The sequence below is a fragment of the Brassica rapa genome, chromosome A08, assembly GCF_000309985.2.
Source record: "Brassica rapa cultivar Chiifu-401-42 chromosome A08, CAAS_Brap_v3.01, whole genome shotgun sequence".
Classification (NCBI taxonomy): domain Eukaryota; kingdom Viridiplantae; phylum Streptophyta; class Magnoliopsida; order Brassicales; family Brassicaceae; genus Brassica; species Brassica rapa.
This window is the reverse complement of record NC_024802.2, coordinates 13,158,915-13,176,203: the sequence shown is the minus strand read 5'-3', so window position 1 is coordinate 13,176,203 and position 17,289 is coordinate 13,158,915. Positions and strand designations below refer to the sequence as shown.

At 31.4% G+C, this 17,289-nt stretch overlaps 1 protein-coding gene and 1 pseudogene across 1 annotated transcript; both read left to right on the top strand.

The window, feature by feature from the left end:
• Positions 1-80: 80 nt before the first annotated feature.
• Positions 81-2,273, top strand: LOC103834430 (cyclin-D3-1). The gene is made up of 4 exons (XM_009110497.3): positions 81-1,101; positions 1,191-1,392; positions 1,468-1,598; positions 1,684-2,273. Exons 1-4 carry the CDS (start codon positions 616-618, stop codon positions 1,969-1,971), a joined length of 1,107 nt encoding a protein of 368 aa, XP_009108745.1. The 5' UTR covers positions 81-615; the 3' UTR covers positions 1,972-2,273.
• A 10,407-nt stretch (positions 2,274-12,680) lies between these two features.
• On the top strand, positions 12,681-16,017 carry LOC103834429 (annotated as a pseudogene).
• Positions 16,018-17,289: the final 1,272 nt, after the last annotated feature.

The window sequence follows — 17,289 nt, the reverse complement described above, 5'->3', positions numbered from 1 at the left end:
CCTAAACCCTAAATTCTAAACCCTAAACCCCATCCCTTGAATGCTATTTTGTGACTTTTGGCATTAAATACTAATTTGGGAATAAAAACTTGATTTAGTGCTATTTTGGTCTTTTTCTCTAATTATAATTGTAAAATTTAGGTAATTTATCCCACAGATTTTTACTGCGTTTTGGTTTCTCGATCTCTACAATGAATACAAGTGGGTAAAGCGGGAAACCTAAAAAGAAATTACACATAAAATACAAAAAAAAAAAGACAAAAGGAAAAAGAAAAATAGATAAAGAAACGACACATTTAATATCACAAAAATAAATAAAACATATTGAGTGACTAAAAAGACAAATGTGAAAAACCATATCGCCCTTCTCTCATAAATCAGTCTTCTTCTTTTCACTCTCCTTCCCACTTCCAGCTTTTCTCCTCTAGTCTCTCTCTCTCTAGTCTCTCTTTTGTAGCTCCCCCTACAGCTAATCTCTGCACGTTTCCATAGAGAGGAAGATGAGTCTCTCTCCGGGAGATTTTCACTCTATCATCTTATCCTAATGCCCTGAGAAACATCAACACTACAGAAGGGAAGAGATCTTTCTTCTCATTCTTGAGTCTACTTTGAACAATGGCGATTCCAAAGGAGGAAGAAAGTAGAGAAGAGCATAGCACTTCGTTTCTTCTTGATGCTCTCTACTGCGAAGAAGAGAAATGGGACGATGAAGAAGTAGTTGAAGAGAACTCTTCCTATTCTTCTTTTTCTTCTTCTACTACTTCTCCGTTCGTTCTTCTGGAGCAAGATTTGTTCTGGGAAGACGAAGATCTGGTCACTCTCTTCACCAAAGAAGAAGATCAAGAACTCATCAGCTGTCTCGATGATGTTTATCTCGCAACTGATCGAAAAGAAGCCGTGGGTTGGATTCTGAGAGTCAACTCTCATTATGGGTTCTCTACTTTAGCAGCTGTTTTAGCCATAACTTATCTCGACAAGTTCATCTGTAGCTACAGCTTACAGAGAGACAAACCATGGATGCTTCAGCTCGTTTCTGTTGCTTGCCTCTCTCTAGCTGCTAAAGTCGAAGAAACCCATGTCCCTCTTCTTCTAGACTTTCAAGTAAATGATAATACTTTAGATCATTTACCTTAAAGTTTACTTGTATCTCCCTCTGTTCTCAATCACTCTGTTTTTTGGGGTGTTTGTAGGTGGAGGAGACAAAGTATGTGTTTGAGGCAAAAACCATACAGAGAATGGAGTTGCTGATTCTCTCTACTCTCCAATGGAAGATGCATCTCATCACTCCAATCTCGTTTCTAGACCACATCATCAGGAGACTGGGGCTTAAGAACAATGCTCACTGGGATTTCCTCAACAGATGCCACCGTCTCCTCCTCTCTGTAATCTCCGGTTAGTAAACGACACAAGAAACCCCATTTTACTGAAATCTCAGTAATCTTTACATTCTTGTTTTGTTCTTGTCAGATTCAAGATTTGTCGGCTACCGCCCGTCAGTTGTTGCCGCAGCCACCATGATGCGAGTCATAGACCAAGTTGAGCCCTTTGACCCTCTTTCACACCAAACCAAGCTCCTCAACGTCCTTAACATAACCAAGGTTAGCTTCTAAAGTCTAATCACTCCACTAGTAAAACTCTGTTTCACTGAGGCATTTTCACAAACAGTTTCTGTGCATTCAACAGGAAAAGGTCGAACCTTGCTACAATCTCATCCTCCAGGATCGTATCGGTTTACAGATCGAAACCCAAACTTCCCGGAAACGCAAGAGTCGCGATTCGCCATCGTTGATCTCCCCAAGCTGCGTGATCGATTCAAATCCTTTCAATGGCGACGAAAGCTCAAATGATTCGTGGTTAACGAGTTCGTACACTCCTACACCATCGTCGCCGGAGCAAGAACCTCCGGTGAAGAAGACGAAGAAAGAGAAACCGATTTTGCATCTGCCATGGGCAATCGTAGCCTCTCCGTGATCGGAGCTTCTCGCCTGTTCTTACCGTTTAAATATTATTACAGTTCTTTTAAAACTTGAGAACAATCTTGTATTAAGCTCCTTGTTGCATATACGAAATGTCGTGAATGCCCTCACCTTGCCATGAGTTGACACAGCGTCAGCGTGTATGTGGAGGGTATTCATGACATTTGACTGCAGGGATGCAATGAAGAGAATAGAAATAACTTGAGGCTTTTGCAATTTATGGGCCTTATTAGTAATGTGTTTAATAAATTTTAAAGTTTTACAGTAAAATAAATTAAAAATGTTATTTCTCTCCTATACAACATTTGATTCACTTTAGTTAATTAAATTTCATTAACCCATGAATAACTCAGATTTTGCATTGAGTCCGTCAAAAATACCCTCATCTGACTAGAGTTTGTTGCCATAAATCATTAATAAAATTCTAAAGGAGATTTCTAAGGGTTTAGATATATTTATATATACAGTTTATACACGTTGATCAAGGAGGAACTGCATTACACGCACCAATTAAACCTGGTGCAGAAGTAACACCAGAACTAAAGCAACCTGCTTCCACTCTGAGCACCTGGGATACAGCCACGTCGCTGATAGCTTTCACCGTTACTATTCTGCCATTCAACAACGGTGATAAGGAAAATTTGTAGGAACCCAATGAATGACGATTGAGGAAACTTTTTGTTTTTACTTTGGAATCAATAAATAGATTTTGTTTTGTTATAAAATTACATCAGCCACATTGTTATAGTTTTGATAAGAATGTGAATTTAGTCGTCTACTACGTTCTATAATTCCCTTTTGTATCACGAAAAAGCTTACATGTGACAATACATTTGTATCAATCGAATTATATTTTGATTTACTTTTAACAATTGTCGTCAAGCTTTAGGTGGTAATATCGTCTAAATTTCTTTTTCACTTTTTATTTTCCACTTTTATTTGCTCTTTGAACATTATTTTTCCCCACAAAAAGAGTATATTAAATCTCTACTTTTTTCACGTGTGACATGAATTTTCTCCTTTCTTGATTTATCTTTCTTTCTTTTTATTTCTGCTTAAGGATTCATCTTTCTTTTTCCTCAATTCGTTTCATTATTTAGGGAAAACCAATTGCTTTGGTATGTCGTTTCTTAACGCTCAGCCACACGTCATCAAAACATATCAACTCGCCGTTCATCATGTAATCTTTTTTTTTTTTTGATAACCGTGGAGATCCAGCGACCGAAGTTAACCAACTAGTCCCACGAGATCTACGGCACTCCACGTATTCTTGCGATTTAATGTTAGTTCGGGTGGCCACACAGAGTTTCGAAGCCGGGTCCGTATTGGAGCTTTTGCTCCCTCAAGACCACTAGCCCACCACCATGTGGTTACATCATCATGTAATCTTATGATATGTTTACGTTTACTATTGAATAAAACAAAAGATACTTTTCATAATTCAACAATATATATACTTATTTATGAAAGGTCCAAACAATGCTGTTAAAAAAAAGTTTAAACAATTGACAAAATTCATTAACTAAAAACACCTCATCTCTCCTACTTTCTCTTCCTATCTCTCTCTATTCTCTCTCTAAAAATTTAATTTCCCTTATTTTTTTAGTTATTTAGCAAATAAGCCCTATATACTTAATTATGAAAGGTGCAAACAATGCTGTTAAAAAAGTGTAAACAATTGACAAATATATAATTAAGCACATTTTAACTCGTTAACAAAACAAGACTCTAATTTTAAAATTGTGTATATTGTCTCTCTTTGTTTTATTTGATTTCTTTTTTGAACAACTGTTTTATTAAGTTAGATAATCTTACAATTCAAAACGAATTAGTATAAGTGAATTAATTGATTTCATTTGTGTATTATTTCAGATTCATTCCAATTTTCGTTGTAGGACTTTGTCCTTATACACATAATCGAACTGATAGTTCTTTTACTATTAATTTTAGTAAAGATTGGCGAGATCAATTTTGTATTGGATTGATTACAATTATGCTTCGATACGATTTTAACTCATAATAAAATGGATTATTCTATCTCCTTTATATATTACATTTCTTCAACTTAAGATATAGAATCTAATCTACTAAAAGAAGAGTACAAAATTAGATAAACCATTAGTTTTACCACATATTTACAATGATACGCTATATAGATATTTATTGGACCTATATTTAAATATGTTTGTCTTTTCATAATTTAAATTATAGATTTTTTTAATCGAATTTTAACCAAAATAGATTTTCCAATAAATTTTATAATATATTGCGTATTAACGTATTAAATTTTTCTTATATTTATTAGTAATAAATAATAAAGCAAAAACTATATATCATAATCAATTTATATAATATATAAATAAAATATAAAATAATCTATAATTGGACTTATATATATGAAAACATTATACCAATAATTTACGAAACAGTGTGATATAATAAATGATTGCAATAACACAAATATAATTATTCAAAGTAATAAATAAAATTGTTATATTTTAAAATTTTATACTAACAATTAGTTAATACATTTTAATTTACAAATATATATTATACCATTTAGTACAAAAAATGGAAATTATAATTCCAAATTTTTAAATTGTTATATTTCTATTTAGACGGTTACATATCAAACTATAGGAATAAACAATAACAACGCATGATAATTTTTTTTAACAAATTTATTTTAATAGAAATTATAATTCCAATTTTTTTAAATTTATTTTATGGGGTGCTAAAATTTTGGAATTAGAAATATTTATGACCCAACCCTATATTGTTTTAGTATGAATAATTGAAATTTATATCATATGTTTTCTTAAAATTTTAATTTTACTTTTTGTTATAACTGCATAGTTTCTTTTTCAATCTAAATTTATGAATAGAAGGTAAAATTTTATTTTGTGATATACATTTTTGTTTGTCAAAAATAATTTAAAATATATACTACAAAGCTTTATGGAGTAAAAACAAACAAATATATTACTTTAAAAATTATGAAATTATCTATAAAAATGGTAGAAGAAGTAAAAGAAGAAGAAGACCATACATGTTGACTATAACATTATTTTGTTAAAAAAAAACATAAATGTTTGAAAATATGATTAATGTTAAGAATATTTATTACTACTGATGTAGAATTTTTTTTACGTATATAAAAATGAAAGTAAACACCCGTGTGGTTGCGCGGATCAAAGTTTTGTTTATTTTTAATATATTGTTATTTTACTGACCAGATTTCCTAATTTATATCAGTAAGCAGTTTAATATAGTCCATGGAAGAAAAAACAATACAGCATATAGATAAATATCAGTACTGAAATTTGATTCGTTAATCTAGTTAAAATTATCTTAATAAATGGGAAGCCTTAAATGTATTTTTACATATTTAAAAGAACGATGTTTTAGATTGTTTACACATATTAAAAATATGTTACTTTTTGGTTTTGTTCATAATTTGGTTAAATTTTTATTTGTTTGTTAATAAAATTTAACCACTCATATTTTATATTTAAATTTAAATTTAAATTTTAAAGTAACATTAGATAAAATCTAAATACGGAATAGACATTGGTCTTCAAATGATTAATAGTTCAGATTGTCTATTATTACTTTGCATGGTGTAAAACTAAAATCAACTATATGCGTAACAACTAACAACAATAGTAAAGGCTTGTAATTTTTGAATGTGGAGCACGCCATGTAGCTACAAAATTAATTAAAGGCTAAAAATGATGTATCATGTAGGTCTGTCGAAAGCGGGAGTTTTTCAAATTGGGAAGAGACAAAAAAATCTTTGTGATTATTCTTTTAGCATACAAAAATGTAAGTAATTAAATTGTTGTGGAGAATGTGTGTTTCTGTCTTTTTGTCTCTTCTATTGGTCTTCTCCTCTTTAAGATATGTTATCAATATCATGGTACCATACGCATCTCGTGAACCATATAATGACTTGCCATAAATTATTATTTTTTGTATAGAAAAATAAAACTAGCAAAAGAGAAGATCGAATATCTTTTTTATGCTGTTTATACTTATATTCTTCTTTTCGACTGAATCATGCATTCTCTTCATTCTATTTAATTAATAATGATAAATTGTAAAAAAATAACAATTTTAATGATTTTTACTTATTGAAAATTTTTAATCGTTAAATGATATATTTATAATAATTTATGTGTGGAAAACTAGAGAAAAAAAGGAATGAGTAATAACTAAAGTTTATTATTGTGAAAAAGTATATTATTGTAGCGGTAAAACAAAATGTTGGGCAATGAAAACAGCTTTCCCCCAACATGTAGAAAGAGCAAAGAGGTCAATGTGTGGGACCCGACAATGTGTGCCCACACAACAATGATTCCAGAATAATATTATCATTCTCTATAGCTTTGTGAACTTTTTTTTTTTTTTTTTTCCCACTGGTGAATTTCATTCCAAACAAAGAACACTTTTAATACAACAACTGGCGGATGAAAAGCAATCCCCAGACACTAGAGCCCACATGAAAGCGGCAACTAAAACCCACACCGAGGCAACCATAGATTAAAACTGGAATTAAAGCTAGATAACCGACTACCACATACTTTAGAAAAGAAAGCAAGTTGACATAACAGAATTAAGAACTTAGACGCAGTCCATGATCGAGAATTGTCGTCGAGCTTTGTGAACTTTAAATCTTATATATATTTCTTCTTTTGACCCTTGTCTCTTCCTTTTTGCTTCCAATCTTCTTTTTCTTTTATTGTAATCCAATGGGAACGAGAATGTGGTTGTATGCTGATATTCCAATAACAAAGTTGTTATAGAACTGCGTATGATTAACACCTTTTGTTTTTCAAAAAGTCTCGGATTAACTAAGTATTTAGATAAACATAAGATAAATAAATTGTTGGAAGTGATTTTTCTGTCTAATAGTTGATTCATTGCTCGTAGGTTCGATTTACATAAACTAAGTGCATAATTTTAACGTCCAATGGCCATGCTGCACTATTTGCATAGTGTTACTCTCTGTCCATGGACAACTTGATTAATGGCTTGTGCGTAATGGTATGTATACCTGTCTTGCTCCATATATTGGTAAGTAAATGTTGGGGATCTAAATAGAATTTCATGTTGCGCTAGCTAGGTAGGTCGTCTAAACAATAGTCAATAGGCACTAGCCATTAAATAGAATTTCATGTTGTAGTATATAATAAAACGCAACAAATACAATTTCATGTTGTAGTATATATACAAAACGCAACAACAAAGAGACACTATTCACTAAGCGAATGTGTTGTATTTGGCACATATAAGTGTTAGCCATATAAATACTTTCGACGTTTGCACATGTAACGAACACACGTCATTTTGAGATATGTTACAAAAAGTCATTAGGAATGACTTGAATATAACTATTCTCTTTTTGACGATGTGATTAAATTAAATCAAAGATAGTACTATGTATCATAAACTAGTTTTATTTTCATCAAGATTTATGGTCTGGTGGTGATTAACTTGAGGGTAAAAGCCTAATACACTGAAGCTACTAGGGTTCGAATTCCAGCCACTGGTAAATTAACATTTTGGCATCGATAAGAATAGGAGACCGACACGTGGTAACACGTAACTATTATGGACCAATTATGTAGGATCAGAATACCATTTATAATTAAAAAAATTAGTTTTATTTTTTTCATACTATAAGATCATCTCCAAAAGAAATTCTATAACTTTAAATATATAATTTTTTGCTCTAAAAAAACTTTAAAACTTCACATTTAGAGTTTTGAGTAGTGAAACTTTATTTCCATTTTGGTCTTTATAATTAATTATACATCACATTTATGATTCTTAAGTATTTTCTCATTTATCGTTTTAATCTTTAAATAATTTGTATATCTTAAATATTTCAAATTTATTTTTATAAATTTGAATTTTACACATAAAATTAAATAAAAAATTTCACATAAGATTTATGATATCTTAAAAGTTAGACAACAAGAATATTACAAAATAAACTTAATATTTTTTTTTAAATGATACACGAAGACATAATTATTACACAAATTTCAATATTAAAACAACACTAATAGACTAGTAAATTTGATCTAGAACTTCTAAATTATTTTCCAAATAAATTATGTGTAACCGAAGATGGAGTATTACGGAAATAATTTTATGTATTAATATGGTCTTATGCTTGTAGTTTAATATTTAATTATGTATTTATATTTATAATTCTATATTTTAGTGGAAGATTTTATAACTTAATATTATTATTATAATTTTATATATGTGCTAATTATTTATTAAAGTTTTATGAATTTATATTAATTATGATAAATTTAATGACCATAATGTAAATTACAAATAATTTTGAAGTTAAATTTAAAGTTTTGTTTTCGGAGAAAAACACTTTGAAACTTCAATATTGAGTTTTGAAAACTTTAAAATATAGAGTCTTTTTTGGAGATGCTCTAATAAGTGCGTAGACGATTAACTAGTGAAATAGAGGTCTAAGAGCATCTCCAATGTAAAACTCCATTTTTTCCTGTAAAATAGAATAAAAGTTAAAATGAAGTAAAATTGCTCAAACCCTACTCCATTTCCCACTCCATAATAGAGTGATAAATAAACAAAAAAATAGATTACTCCATTTATGGAGTAAATTTTATTATGGAGTGAGATATGAAGTTGAGTTATAATATTTTTTACTCCATATTCAATTTTACTCTATTTTAGAAAAAAAAATAAAGTATGGATGGAGAGGCTTGAGAAGTTGGTGGATCAAATCAGTGCTAATGATTAATCATTAATTGAGCAATTATAGCAATAAAATGAAAAATGTAAAATACAAGGGTAAATGAAAAAATTATGAAAACACAAGAAAATGAAAAGGGTATAAATGAAGTAGGACCAAATAAAAATAAAAATGAAAATGAGGTATGTGACCTGAGATTGCAGAACCTGTCGCCATGGCCCCCTTTCCTTCAGACAAACCAGAGGGAGGTCCCAGACCCTTGTTCTATTTCGTGATTCACATTATTGTATTCTTTTGTCTCCACACTTGTTTTTTTTTCTGAACAAGTCTCCACACTTGTTTTTTTTATTAAACATTAAGTCTCCACACTTGACACATGCACGCATATTATACGCCTATTTATTATCAATAATAACGATATACAAGTTGCGTAACGTATCCGTACGTACAAATGCATAGTATAAGTTTAAGCTTTTTGTGTCATTTTCAATCAATGACGATATACAGCTGCCTATTCTAGTTTTAATGTGAAGAGGTCCAGATTTAAGAAAATGTATCTAGCTAGCTATAAATTAACGTGGATTGAATATACTTAAATTTCTTTATCAATAGAAAATGTTCGATGATATATTTGCTGAAATGTTGATATAAACATATTCAAACCAATGTTTCAACTGGTATCCAATGTGATATTTGTGTATCCATATAATTTAATAGTGGTCACGAATCACGATCACATGTATGAAGCCAAATCTAGTCTCACGCTTTCGCAAAGAAACATCAGGAAACATACAAAACATTTTGTCTTTTTTTTTGCATGACTTCGTCGATTGGAACTACAAAAGCAGTTTTTGTTTGAGTATATAATATTTCAAATGTCAACTACTTGTAGTCAATGTGATATATATCTTTCACATACCCTCCCATGCATACAAAATAGTGATATACGTACAATATGTATGAAATAAGTGTGATACAAATGTCCAGTACTTACCATAAGATAGAATAGCCTGTGTGAATTAAAACTACCGGACGCTATTTGACCGGGATATAAAATTTGTTTATCAAATAAAAAGTAATCACTAATTCATGTACTGAAGTTATAAGTAAATTATTTTTCCTTTGATATTACGAAATAGGAGATGATATGACCAGAAAATTCGTTTGCATATAGGAATAAACGTATAGATTGAGTTAAAGTCATCTGGCATCATATCAATCATCAACGAAGCTCTATATTACTCTTGAAATGTAAATTCAGTTTGTTCTAATGTTATATTCACTTTAACAAAATTTAGGTTCAGTTGTTAGCTAACATTTCCCTATAGCATTTTCCAAATTTTGCTATAATATATATGCGTAATTCACAAACTAAAGCAATTTCTAAACCATCTATATTTTCGTGTCAATAAATATGATTAACAAATGGACATAAATAAAAGAATAAATCTTTAAGTAACTGAATTATTTATAATTCATGTTTGAACCAGTATTTGTTAATGAATACAAAAAAAATGGGAGAGGATAGGCTCATTACAGGAAAATTATGGGAATGAAACGCTATATTGGTATTTTGAATTTCATGTTGTCGTATCGTATTGGAGTAAAGGTCATCATCATATGGTACAACGATTTCAGAGAAGAACGACGAAATTCACGAGATATGTATCCATGTTGTCCCAATTTACGAACAACGATTCACTGTGACACAAAATCTTTTATTTTATTTTATATTCTGGAATTTTACTTTCTTTTGTTGGTTCATAAGTAAATAAAAAGACATGTAGGTATAATGTATATTATGTAATCGGCGGTTGGAACATACGTACGAATTACTTGGCCAAGTAAATGTCGAGATTTTTTTTTCCGTCAAAGTCGTTTTTTATACTAAATTGGCCCTAACACCAAAGTCAACATCAACATACTCTCTCCGTTCCTAAAAGATTTATGTTATAGTTTTTTCACACTTATTAAAAAAACATTTAAAATAGTATTTTCCAATACATTGTTTTTCTTAATTAACTATTCTAAATATCTTTTAACCAATGAGATTTTATTAAACAAAATTGTAGTTTTTGAAAAATACAAATTTAATTAATTAATATTTTGAAAATGTAAAATATATCTTTTTGAAACAAATTTTTTCTTCTAAAAAATGAATCTATAAGGAACAAAGGAAGTAATACTAAATAGGTGTCGTTTGAAATAGAGTATACGCTTTTGGACAGTGAAATGTTAGATGTTAGATTTAATCCGACTGGTCCAACTAGAATCAAACACAACATGTTTGCAGGGTTTAATCAAAGCTTGCATCTACGAAAATAGAAACAATAGCGAGTCAAAACTTGAATGTAGTTAGACAAACTTCACAGAATAATAGAGTCAATATGAGTATTGGGAGGGTCATTAATTGTTGCTACCAAGATATGGGTAAGAAATTAATTGCAATGGTAAATTCGAGATATGTTCAAAGAGTTGACAAAACAATACAAAAATAAATAAATAAATAAATAAATAAAGGTAAGCAAGTGCTTGTTCTCGAGTAATATCTATTTTAGGATTTAGAACATAGTAATAAAATTGTGTTGAATTCGTTGAAATAATTAATGAAATGGGTTTTGGATGTCTCATCAGTCATCACTTCAAAAGGATGTCTTGTTCTCAGACAAAGATTTTGGAGTATCTTCTCTCTCGCCCTACCACTTTTAAGATCGACCCATCAGGCCATCACACCTCTTATCTTCTCTCTATACTATTTACTTTTACCTTTTCTCACATTATATATATATATATATATATATAAAGTTTGGATGTGTGGAAAATAGATGGCATTCACTAACCTGTCCCATGTTACCTGATTCTAATTTACAACACAATCGACCTCACTCTGCAGTCTTTGCCAAGCCCACTAGGCAATTGCACTAAGTTCATTAGCCAAACGGCCCAAAGTACTTTCCAAAAAACATGGTTTAAAGAATGGACACACTTGGTTTATTAAGATGGTGTGTCTTCTCAACAGAAACAACATACCTTTATGATTTTTAACAATTTCTACACTAGATTGATTAAAGATTGTCTAGTTAACAGATCCTTAAGGTTAATCTAATGCTTCTGGATTTTTTTAAAGTACAATCAGGTATCTAATAACGACACAAATATTCCATTTCAAGTATGTAGAAAAGGTTTGTTATATCATAAAAAAGATATATTATAATTCTATAAAACATTATATCGTCATCAAGGTCAAAAACCGGCCAAGCTCAAGAGCAAATGCATTATAAATCTACACAAAACTGCTTCAAGGATCTATCTAGGCTTAAAGAGTTAAGGATCATTCTCTTCCTCAAAATAACATCTTTCTGAAGCTGCTTCATTGATGGAATGATGAGTCTGTTCTGTGTATGTTTAATCTGTTTCTGGTGCGTCTCGAGTTAGTTGTATCATGAAGATGTTAATTAGATTTACCAAAATGATCAAATCATTCATGCCATTAACTTTATTATAAACAATGTTAAAAAAATTGGTAGGCGCATGTTCTATAATGGATTAGCGTATACTCGAATTATATATTGATTTATTTTGGTATTACTTGATTTAACCAATATATTGATTTAGATCGGCTTAGAACAATTTAAACCAATTTAAAATGTTTAATTCAGATTTAAAAAAAAATCATTTTGGTTTTAACTTTTAAGTCAATAAGTGCGCAAATACAGAGGTAGTATTGTAATTGCATTCACAACTGTCAGCGTCTGATCCTTTTTTGTCTGATTGCCTGCCCGCAACTACTCTTAACTTCTTCCACGGTTCAGATTCGAGTTTCGGAGAAGCTCTGTATCTCTCTGTCCTTATCGCCACAGAAGAGAGATCCTTCACTACTTTGTCTTCTTCGTTCCCGGTCGCAATCAACTCGTTTGCGATCTTCAGGTCAATGTCGCTCCTACTCTGTTTGCTTTCTTCTCATCATCATTATCTGATTCAATCGATTTTCGAAAGAGACTTGGAACGAGTTTGCTACTTGATCTGTTTTATCTTCTCTTCTCTTCTCTTCTTCTTGACATTTCACGAATGCTTGTAGATCGTGTTCGGTTATGCATTTCTCGTTTATTGAATCAATGTCTGATTCGAAATTCGTAATCATCGTGCCATGGTTTTGATTATGTCTACATCTGCAGGGATTCGAACCAGCTCTATGGATCAGGCGGAACTGTCTACGGAGCAGGTTGGTGAAATGATGTTATTCAACCTTCTGTTTTGGTCTGAATATGTTTAGCAAGATGTGAATAATGACAAGTTCTTACAAGATCATGTGCGCTGTTACATACTTAGATATGTTAATCATGTGTTTTTTGTCTGTGTCATTTGTTTGACAATGTTATAAATCTCTGTTGTTATTTTAACTTGCAGGTATTGCAAAGGGACATTCCATGGGAGACTTACATGGTAACTAAGCTTATTTCAGCTACCGATCTCCAGCTCCTAAGGCGTTACGATAAGAAACCTGAGAGTGCAAGGGCACAGTTGCTCGATGAAGTAAATCATCTATGATTTCTCTCCAATTTCAAATTGTGTCAGTTTCTCAGTGTTATTAGTGCTCGAAGTTGTATGATGACCGTGAAAGAATTAAGAAGTGATATGTTGTGTCGTTGTTGTTGCAGGATGGTCCAGCTTATGTTCAGCTGTTTGTTACCATCTTACGTGATATATTCAAGGAAGAAACTGTGGAATATGTTTTGGCTTTGATTTATGAAATGCTCTCAGGTTAATAAATACAACATGGAGATATTTGCATTCACCTTTTCATAATTTTAGATACTGAGTAGTAGTACTAATGCATAAACCTGTTTGCCAGCTAACTCAACACGAGCTCGGTTATTCCATGATCAATCTTTGGCACATGAGGATACTTACGAGCCTTTCTTGAGGTGAGTCCCTATGCAAATAATTTTTATTATCAAGGCAAGTTTTGTTTCCCACGCTTTTTGGATTGAATCTGTTGTTTCTGCTTTGGAAAGGCCTAGGACTTGTTACATTTTCTCCATTCTCTTACTTGATATATTAACGTGTCAACTTTGGTTTCTAGTTTTACTTGTGTTCTATTGTTTACATATATGGTGTCAAATGAAAAGGGACCTTACCATAGTTACAGGAAACAGCTATTTCCCAAAAGATTAATATGTCTTTGTGTTTATGTATAGTGGGACATTTCCAGGTGACCTGATTCTTAGTCCTGCACTTGTGGTGTAGTGGTTCTAGCAAGAGATTCAGTTGCTTTAACTGTTCAGTCACTTGGCCCTTGCTCGTTTTGTGATGCAAACTAAAAGTTATGTCCTGTTTCAGGTTGCTGTCGAAGGGAAATTGGTTCATTCAAGAGAAAAGCTGCAAGATCCTTGCCTGGATAATAAGGTATTGTAGAGTTCAATACTCTGCTTTATCGTACTTTATTAAATATGTCTCTAACATACATTATAATTTACTTGGCGGGTCTTGTTCTTCTTGTAACATATAGTTATAGGCCAAAAGCTGCTGTTATTGCTAATGGAGAAGCTTCGGATTCTAAGAAACATATTACTAAAATTGATGACGTACTCAATGGATTGGTGGAGTGGCTTTGTGCTCAGGTTCTTTTTCTCCTTCTCTTCTTTATTTTTAATAGTTTATGCTGGCTTTGCATTGTTGTTAAAAGTTAGTGATTCTTGAAAAAGCGTCCAACATAGGTTTCACAGTCCTTTATTTTGAAATGCAGTTGAGGCAACCTTCTCATCCTACTCGTGGTGCTCCAGTTGCAATCAGCTGCCTGTCCACGCTGCTTAAGGAACCTGTTGTGAGATCATCGTTTGTTCAGGCAGATGGGGTGAAGTTACTTGTCCCGTTAATCTCCCCAGCATCCACTCAGCAGTCTATCCAGGTAACTATATATATATATATATATATATGGTTATAATGTCATAATGTCACAGTAACTAATTCGTGTGATTTGTACGCTCTTGACCAACAGCTTCTCTACGAAACATGTCTCTGCATTTGGCTTCTGTCCTATGATGAACCCGCGATAGAGTACTTGGCAACATCTAGGACAATGCAAAGGCTCACGGAAGTGGTTAAGAGCTCGACTAAGAAAAAGGTGAGCTATGTACTCTTTGTTGATCAATCAGAATCTCTGTCTGCAATACCAAGCTTTTTTTTGTTTCTTTTATTTGTTTTGGATCATTAATTTTCTGACTTGTTATGTTTCTGTGACTGTATATTGTCTTATAGGTTGTCAGGGTAGTCATATTGACATTCAGGAACTTGCTTCCGAAAGGTACATTTGGTGCCCAGATGGTTGATCTTGGACTCCCACATATCATCCACAGTCTCAAAACACAAGCATGGAGTGACGAGGTTTAGACAAGTTAAAAATACAAATCTGAGTACTGCTTCTCACTAGCGGTTATTGTAGTCAGTGATTCCTATAACATATGATGTGTATAATTAATATATGCCTTTGTTGCAAGCATTGCCATGGTTAAACCTGTTTGATTTTGAATTTTGGAAGGACTTGCTGGATACATTGAACCAACTAGAGGAAGGGCTAAAAGACAAGATCAGGAAGTTGAGTTCCTTTGACAAATATAAGCAAAAGGTTCTTCTTGGCCATCTTGACTGGAACCCAATGCACAAAGAGGCTAACTTCTAGCGTGAGAATGTCACTAGCTTTGAAGAAAATGACTTCCAGGTATTACTTTCTTCTCAATCACCACCACCACTTGTAGGGATCAAAGCGGATTAACTATTTGGTTAAAACATGTGGATGCAGATACTGATGGTCCACCTCACAATCCTGGACACGTCAAGTGATCCAAGATCATTGGCGGTGGCGTGCTATGATCTCTCGCAGTACATACAGTACCATGCAGCGGGGAGAGTGATTGTAACAGACCTCAAGGCGAAAGAGCGAGTGATGAAACTGATGGCTCATGAGAACGCGGAGGTGACCAAGAACGCTCTCTTGTGCATTCAGAGGCTTCTCCTTGGTGCCAAGTACGCTAGCTTCTTGCAAGTTTAATGGGTCTTTTCCATGTTTTCTTTCTATATAATGGAAAGCAACCAAAAAAAAGAACACAGAGACTGTGTTTCATTTTTAGTCATGTGGATTTGTTGTTCACACCAAACAAAACCTGCTTCTACACTCCCAAGACCAACTCTTTTATTATTTGTCCCGGAAAAATCTGCTTTTGTATGCTTAAATAATTGATTTCTGCGATGTAATTTATTTATTCAATAAAAAGAGCTTGAGGAATGCTCTTGTTACCGACAGTAGTATTGGGCCGGTTTGTTGTATGGAGACTGTTGTCAGCATAATGCAAGATGAGAGACATGTATATGGTTTGAATCTTGGATTTAGGTGATGATTGTTTGAGGTAGATTTTAGTTTTAGTTTTTGGTTTTTAGATTTTGGTTTTAGTTTTTAGCTTTTGGTTTTTAGTTTTTTCAGCCTTTTGTTTTGTTTTTTGGTTTTGCTGTCGTTTTTAAGTTTTTCAAAAAAGCAAGTAATAAATTATTTTAAAATAATACAGCAAAAATAAAAATAAAACATTTAGAAGTTACTATTAAAATTGATCAAAATATTGTGATTCTTATTTAAAACATAAAAATAAATTAACATGTTTTAATTACTATAATATTTTAAAAATTACATTATACTAAAATATAAATCATAAACATATCTAAATTAATTTTATTTTTTAAAACTTGAATGACAAATTTTTATTTTAAAAATTAATATATTATATTTGGTTATTAAAAAATATTTTATGTTTTTATACTTTTTAGTTATTTTTGAATGTCTAATAATTATTAAAATTATTCAACAATTCTATTTATAGAATTTAATAACTAATTTTTACAAATAGTTTACAGTTAGTTAATATTATAAATACATATCTAAATTTATTTTACAGATATGAAATAAAAATAAATTATTTCTCATTATTAAAACAAAATTACTTAAACAAAAAGATAGAAAGTATATACATATAATGGTCATGTATTTTATATTGATATTTACAAAAATAAGAAAAAGTATAAATGAAAAGTAATCGTACACTTTACAAAACCACCAAAATATGGCTTTTGGTTTTTCTTTGAAATTTAGTCAAAACATCTAAAAACCAGTTTTCCTATTTTCAAGGAAATTTTTTTTGTCAAAATCCTGATTGGTTATAAAACTAGTTTTTTGCAAAATTAGTTTTCCTAATTTTTAGAGAATCAAAACTTAATTGGATAGAAAATAGTTTTTGAAGAAACAAAAACCAAAAACTAATATAGAAACTGAAAACAATCAAGTCTTGTTACATTTTTAGTGCTTATGCCGTTTGCTGCTGGTTATGGTTGCAACAACAAAAGTGAAAATAAAACACAAAAATGCCTCTATCCATATCAAATTTTCAATACAGCATGTTTCATTTTACTGGCTAGTAAACAAAAGTATAATTTTTGATTCGTGATCGGTTTGATCAGAACCAAAACGAATCACCCAAGTTCAATACAACCCGGTTCAACCGGAACTTTAAAACATTTTACTAAATA